The sequence below is a fragment of the Homalodisca vitripennis genome, unplaced genomic scaffold (assembly GCF_021130785.1).
Source record: "Homalodisca vitripennis isolate AUS2020 unplaced genomic scaffold, UT_GWSS_2.1 ScUCBcl_3663;HRSCAF=9330, whole genome shotgun sequence".
Taxonomy (NCBI): domain Eukaryota; kingdom Metazoa; phylum Arthropoda; class Insecta; order Hemiptera; family Cicadellidae; genus Homalodisca; species Homalodisca vitripennis.
In genome coordinates this window covers 12,493-20,128 of record NW_025779768.1, presented here as the reverse complement: position 1 = coordinate 20,128, position 7,636 = coordinate 12,493, and the positions used below count along the sequence as shown (strand labels likewise).

Genomic DNA, 7,636 nt, shown 5'->3' with positions numbered 1-7,636 from the left:
ATGAAAAAACAAGATAAACAAATTAGTAAACTGAGTACATAGTGAGTGTTAATCGTATGATATTTTTCTGTAACATCAATAAGTGTGGTGAAGTTACTTGATTTTATTTGCTGGTTTCATATAAAACTTCAATATATTATCTGCAATGTTATCTCCATAGCAAGCTAAAATGGTAACAGACTTTTTGGTGCGTTTTGTTGACTGCGACTACCAACTAAAAATGGGATAGACACGAAGTATAGACCTCGTGTAAGGTTATTCTAACTGTTATTACCTTACTTTCTTGTCTGTTAAGAACATATATTTATCGATTGTAAGCTTATTTTGTAAATATTTAAAGTTTTAAAATTTTAAACACGGCTCAGAACTCCATAGCAGTTTTATAATTTGGAATTACCTATATGTACAGGTATGTTTTTACTCATAATAGTGTTTGCATATGCCTACAGACATTGGTACATTATTCATTATAAAATAAATTAGATACACAATTTTAAATAAAAAAATGCAAAAACCATATTAAAAATACCTCGGAGTAAGATTCCAGGGCTGCAGTTGGTATATGAAAAGCAATGGGGCTAAAGCACGGTGCCCACTGCGACCGGCCCGCTCAGCCCAGCCCGGACCGGCCTTTTTGTGAAGTCAAAATACACGCAATCAAATGGACACCCGACAAATGCGACCGGACCAGCCTTTTATACTCTGTCAAAATGCATACGATCAAATGGACAACTGCGACCGGTCCTGGCTGGAATGCTTCATGATAAAGACCAAAATGACACGTTATAGAAATTTTAAGCAGTTTAATATGGAACTTGCGGTTTTAAGATGGTTAACATATCAATATAATTGAATATATTTAAAATCAACTAATTTAATACCAAACCAAGTACATTTTAGAAATAACTTTGAATGTTATTAAAACCAATTTAATCTTATAAGAGTTCAAGATTATTGTAGTTTTAAAACTTTTACAAGTGCTACAAGTTTATTAAACTTCCAAGTTGCTAGAATAAAACTACAATAGCAAGTGGTTTGTTTTTTTTTTTTCTAAATGTAAATATTTCTTCAAAACTTAATGGAAACATGTATTTGTTACTTGCATATAGGCAAAACACATTATTTTGAATAAAAGGGCAAAATGAAATCACACAAAACACGAAATAATATATTCTGAAATAAATATCTGTATTCTGTTTTATATTATTCAGAATATAAATATTCTTTTTTATTCTGAAATTTATGACATAGACTAAAAAGAGTCACTTGTGTTAAGAATGCATAATGGTTTGGAAAGCATGTAAAAAATTTAACAATTTAAAATAATTTTATTTGGATCTGAACAATTATATATAATAAAAAGTCACATGTGTTCATGATTATCCCTCCTTATGTGATCTTGACAGGAGGGGACTCCTACCCCCTACCTTACCCATCCTAAATATCCCCTCACTCCGGTACCAGCACTTAGGTCCTTTTAGAACTAAGAGAAATGAGAGATTTTTATATCTTCTTTGCTAAGTGAACATAAAATAACAATTTAATCTTTGAACTGTACTCAAATAATCTGTATAATTGATGGGAATATAAGGGTTCTTAGGCTTATGAGCAGAGCCACAGCTACAAGGGTGCAGGGGAGAGAGGGGATTTGTTTGCCCCTCACAGCAAAATTGTAGGAACAGCAAAATTACAGAGAGTTAAGTCATTGCGTTACAACTACCGGTACTGTTTACGCTTAGTTTAGTCTATAAGCAAATCGCTTTACTACTGGGTAAAAAAAATAAGTGTTATGCCTGTTTTCCTAGTTATTTGTTAACAATCCTTCAACTTTCTCCAAAATATTGTTTAAAAACAAGCTTTATTCCATTGTCATATATGAAAAAATCCAACTTTGTGGAATTTTAATTGAGGAAATAAATTATATTATTTAAATAAACTTCTTTTTTTAATTGTTTTAATGTCCACCTATTTTCTATCAACCCCTTTCAACTTGACATACATAAGTACATATAGTACTTAACTAAGTCATAACTTGACAAAAACATCTTGACTAGCTCTCTCTGAAGTAACGAGGGTTATTCAAAAAGTAAGTTGTTTTAATAAATAAAAAGTTACATGCGACTTTTCCAATTTATTTATTAAATATACTCGTACTTGAAAGAACAACTCAAACTATTTATTTTCAACATAGTTACCATTAAATTTAAACTTTTGTCATATGTAGGTACAAACTTTCAATAGCTGTTTGAATAATATTCTACTGCCTATGAACCTAACCAATCGCGATGTTTTAAGCAGTGACGAAGTGTGACCACACTCAATTAATTGTCTTTTTGTTTGACATCAACATAAGAAACCCACTACCAGTGACTATGTGGTCAAGAAATGCATCACCTTCATGACACCAGATAAGAAACTTAAGACATTTTCTTTGTTTTAAGCTTATCAGTCAAACATTTGGGTAATCTCTGGTACAAAATTTACGATAAGTTTCTTGGTCACAATTTCATGCACTAGAGTTCTTGATATCTGGGGAAAATGTTTTGAAAGATCTGTGATTGTGCAACTTCACTTTTCCATAACGTACCCACAGATGGTTCATCTACTCTGCTTTTTGTCATGAACATCAATTAATTCTTCATGAAACTATTGCCTTCATGTTTAACTGCAGTATAGTTTCATAATGTCTTATCAATATACAGGACACAATTCAAGATGAATTTCCATCGGATGGGACTTTCTTCACCAAAAGCATGTATTTTCACAGTCGGCCAGAAATTTGATTATGGTGGGCATTTTGAACACTAGTTTGGAGCACTTAAAATAACGTAGTGACCTTCAGAATGACATTGCCAGAGTCACTATACACACCCAATCGGTGATCAGATGCCTCGCCAACTTACTTTTTGAACGACCCTTGTATTTCCAGCTACATACACGAAATACCACAAACATTTACAGTGTTTAAAAGAGCTTGGATCAAGATGCGAGCTTGTAGCAACTTGCAGCCACCAGGTTTTTGTTACACGTCTAAACATGGGCAACTTATGGTAACTTTGTAAAAATTTGCTTTGGCTGTAGAAAATACACACATATCAAAATGTAAAACTTTTTATTACAGTAAAGTGACATTGTGGTAAAATATGCATGTACTATAAATATCACAGCAGAGAATACACAGAACAGAAAGACCACACTTACCTTATATGTAAGTATATTCTAATATAAATTAATATCTATAATTGTAAAAGATCACATTATGCAGAATGTTCAACACCCATGTCTTGTTGCTTATTATTTATGTTATATCAACAACAATAGTTTGTTCTGAACCTAATCTCTTGCATGATAGTTGTGGCCAACCAAATTAGACTATGTAGGGGCCCAAGCTCAGTACAGCATACGACCAATAAATAATATTTTTTAATACAAATCAACACTTTCCTTTACATACATATTTAACTTACAAGGAAAAAAATAATTAGACACAATATTTACAAGTTAATAGTTTAAATATATTGTTAGTAAAATCTTTAAATTTTCAATTGTAGAATAAAATAATCTTTCAGACACAGAAGGCATGGAGAATCATCAAAGTGTCCTGTGAAACATTGAAGCAAATTAACTAACATATTATCAGCAATTTACAATTCAGAATATTTTAATTGGGTTATGTTATTACATACAACAAATTAATAATTATTAAATGAGAATGATTAAATGATGTATTTAAGATAACTAAGACATTTGAAAATACATATTTTTTCATTCTTTATTTCTAATATAACATATTACTCTGCACATATTTTGGTAATAAAATATATATTTCTGTAAATACTTTTTAATCACAATGTGATATTAAGGCACAAGACTTCTTTCAGTCTATATTTTGAAATATAATTACTTAAAAATATTTAATTAAATATCCAAAAATGTTTCTATAGTGGGTATTTTATAAATTAGTCACTATAACATTTTGGAGCTATTTTAAGTTTCTGAATAAACTATGTTATACCTTAATGCGATGGACAGATTCTTAAAACAATATCCATATAATGTAAAATGTACATAAATAAACATTTATTAAATAGAACAAACCTAATTTAGTACCATATTTTCTGTTGATAACAAAAAAAATTGAATTTTCTTATTGGATTAAATAAATTAACTATTTAATAATACTCATTTTGTGGCGATTACGGGATAATGTAAATAGACCCACCCTACCACCATTTTGTAAATCATGACTTGAGACTTTTTTTTCACTTTTTAACATTTATTTTTGAATTTTATGCCATTCATATGCGCCATGCACAATGTCACGAGTACAGAGAATTCAGTTTATTTCAGCACAGCACTCTAAGGCCAAATCAGAGACAAAGTACATTTAGCTTTCACTTATAACTGTGAAATTCATTTCAGGCAAGTAGAAAAATGCAGTATGAATTCCTACTTATATATATTGTTCTTTATGAAAGGAGAGACCAATCATACAGTTGTATTCTGCTTGCCCTCACAGGTCATTAAGATTTGGTGAATGAATCGGTTCAGCTTCCATAAAAAAACTTAAAAACCTTTGTCACTGTCTTAAAAAAAACTTACACAAGAGTGTTAATTCACTGGAATCCTTACACCACATCTGAGAAAGTTTGTGGAGTGTTAGTGTTAACATTTTTATCAAACACATAAGCTGCCTTGTCTGTACTAAGTGTACATGAGAGATTCTGAGTCACTACAGTAAAATAAACTGGACTTAATTATTTAAAACTTAAAATTACAAAAATTTAAACTCAAATTAACATTGAAGTTTCAGGAACTTTTATAAAATTTACGTAACAGTTGATAAAACAATTTACAAAATCTTACTGCAATTTATATCTTAAGAGTTGATGTTTTGTGATGTTCAATACCTCTGTGTGGAAGGAGGCTCAGTAACGCTTGGTGCAACCCCAGTGGCTGTCTGCTCTTCAGCTGACTTGGTCACCCATCCTCCATCTCCAGGTCTTGTTCCTTCTTTAAAGCCTCCTCCTGCACCAGTAACAAACATACAATGCTTGGTTTTTAGGACTTTTCAATGAATTGCGTAGCTGTTTAAATGTTACAACAAAAAAACAGCTAAGTAGTAAGTAAACTAGTCCTGCAGTAACAGACTTTGTATAAATTATCATTTTAAAAGATATTAAAAGGTGGATTAAACTGTCCGCACATAAACAAAACAAAAAAAAACACTGAAAATTATTGGATTTAGTTAAATGTTTTCCCCCGCTTTAACTATTGAACTTTTCAAATCATCACTAAACATTAATACTTTCTTAGCAATATATTTGAAGAAATCACACAAAAAACAAACTCAATTCTAAAATTTATACAACTTACTATTATTAACAAAAAGTTTAATTCTAGAATTTTAAAGTTTAATTCTAAAGTACAAAAATGTCAGTAATTTGCCATCTAATAATAATAATTTTATTGCTTTAGAACATGTGCATGTTATAGAAATTGTCAAAGAAGAAAATAAGCTAAAATTTTGGATTCCTACATGACATCTAGGTTACTTTCATACATACAATTTATTCCATCCATCCTACTGCTCATTCATTTGAATTTCCCACTCTAGCACCAGCGTCAGTCAGCCAATTATGTGGTCACCCATACATGTGCCATGAACTCGTCTGTATTGTAAAAAGCTTCTGAGAGCAGTTGCAGTTTTCAGACGAGTTTTAAATGCCTTAGGCCTTTATGCCTTAAATGCCTTTTTATGAAATTTGGCAGTTTGTTGACAAACTGAGCTCCTGCCTAAGAAGGCAAACGCTCATGTACTACCGTCCTGTGTCTCCTAGTTCGGTAGTTGTCCCTGCCTCTAGTCTCATATGAGTGTATATCACTACCTCTGATGAGATTGCATTTTGACTTGAAAAACATAGACGTCTCTAGAAAGTAGAGGCAGGGTAATGCCAACAGTTTTCAGATTTCTGAATGCTGGTCTACACGACTCTCTCCATTGTAGTTTTGCAATTGTTCAAACAGCTTTTTTTAGTGTAAACACTCTAGAGAAATGTGTATTTGCACAGCCTCCCCACAAGACCACTCCGTATGACAGGTGGGGGTATATCAATCCATAATACGCCGTCATCAGTACATGAGTTGGGCAGTATTTGGATAGCTGCCTCAAAACATAAATGCCTGAGGAAAATTTTGAACAAACGTTGTCTACATGACTATCCCATGTCAACCCTCGATCAAGGTGTATTCCAAGGAATTTAGTCGAGTAGACTTCTTCGATCTCAGCCTCCTCCAACATCACTATAGGACTTTGATCAGAGAACGGTCGGAGACGCCCGCAAACGAAATTGAACAAACACCGATTTTGACGGGTTTGTTTTAAGATTGAGCTCATTGAAACGTTGAATTAAGTTGTTGAGCTCAGTGAATGTTGTCATTTCAAGTTGTGTGTTTGATTTTCCTTTGAAACAGAGAGTATAACTTTGCTTTATGAATAGAACAAAAGTGAGTTCTATGATTAAGTCACAAACAAATTAAAATGTACAAATTCATGAAATTTGGTAATATTCACTGCAACAGTATTATGGTTCTCTTACCTCAGCCACCAGCTGATTGAAGTGGTCTATCTCAAACTGGTCCTTAGCGGTTGTAATGCCAAAAAATGAAGCCAACGATTCTCCCAGATAATCACAGACTTCCAGTGTCTTTGACCCAGCAGTAGTAGTCTGATACCATATCCAAGGACCCCATGTCAAGGATTTCTTAAGTTCAACAACAAAATCAATTAACATTCTACTAAATTAAAATTATTACTAAATGTGCTTCGTGAGACACATGAGTGTATTCCAGCTAATTCAAAAGAAGCAAGTTTGAATTAGCTGACAAAAATAAAATATCAACTAACAAAAACTAATATTTACTGCCATTAATTTTAGTTAAGAATCAATAATTAAATAAAAAATTATATTAAACTAGAAGTTTTACCCTAAAAAAATTATTACAAAGCAATGTTTAAAAATTGTGGGTAAAACTTTTATTGCAGTAAAAACTGTGACACTAACATTTAAAACATCAATTTTAATTTATCTGGCATATATGTCTGAATTAGGCGACTAAGAGCTCAAAATGTTTGAATATCTATTATTTAGTTTTATTTTTTAACTTATCAAGTAAGCACTACTTTTACAAAAGGCTTCATAATTTACTTAGAAACATAGTGCAATGAAAGTTGGCTGATCTCTATGTAGAGATCCATGTCCAGATGGATGGCCATTAACCATTATCACACCTTATAATGCCTTATCAATAAGCCATTGGTGCCTATCATGGAATGTTCTATAACGGCTGGGACAATCCCAAAGACTTCAGCATCACGGAACCTTTCATGATAAGTACTACGAGTGTGTAAAAACATTTCCAAACTTGATTGAAATAGTCATATGAAATTTTTATATTGTATTAAAAGTAAACCAAAATAATCGATTAACCAATATATAATACTGAGTGTTTAAAAAGAACTCCTTAGTTTTAATGTGACATATACAAAATGACATACATTATTGTAATTAGTGGTGTTCGATTCATATAGTTTCGCTCCTGCAAATATGGAAATTTAGTTTTTGCAGTTGAATGA

At 31.8% G+C, this 7,636-nt stretch overlaps 1 protein-coding gene across 2 annotated transcripts; it reads right to left on the bottom strand.

The window, feature by feature from the left end:
* Positions 1–3,266: 3,266 nt before the first annotated feature.
* Positions 3,267–6,882, bottom strand: LOC124372621 (protein FAM177A1-like). Of its 2 annotated transcripts, XR_006923347.1 has the most exons (3): positions 6,600–6,882; positions 4,911–5,028; positions 3,267–3,601 (listed from the first exon to the last, which is right to left on the bottom strand). XR_006923347.1 is itself a non-coding variant. In XM_046831025.1 (2 exons), the coding sequence occupies exons 1-2, from the start codon at positions 6,792–6,794 to the stop codon at positions 4,981–4,983; spliced, it is 243 nt and encodes an 80-aa protein (XP_046686981.1). In that variant the 5' UTR covers positions 6,795–6,882; the 3' UTR covers positions 3,267–4,980. The 2 variants fall into 2 exon arrangements, 1 of the variants encoding a protein (XP_046686981.1); XM_046831025.1 differs by having other exon boundaries at positions 3,267–5,028.
* Positions 6,883–7,636: the final 754 nt, after the last annotated feature.

What these genes read in the sequence shown, in the direction of transcription:
- LOC124372621 (XM_046831025.1), bottom strand. Translation starts at nt 6,794, where the DNA reads ATGTTAATTGATTTTGTTGTTGAACTTAAGAAATCCTTGACATGGGGT. An exon ending in TCAATCAGCTGGTGGCTGAG is followed by an intron (nt 5,029 to 6,599) that starts GTAAGAGAACCA and finishes TTACTGGTGCAG; the next exon opens with GAGGAGGCTTTAAAGAAGGA.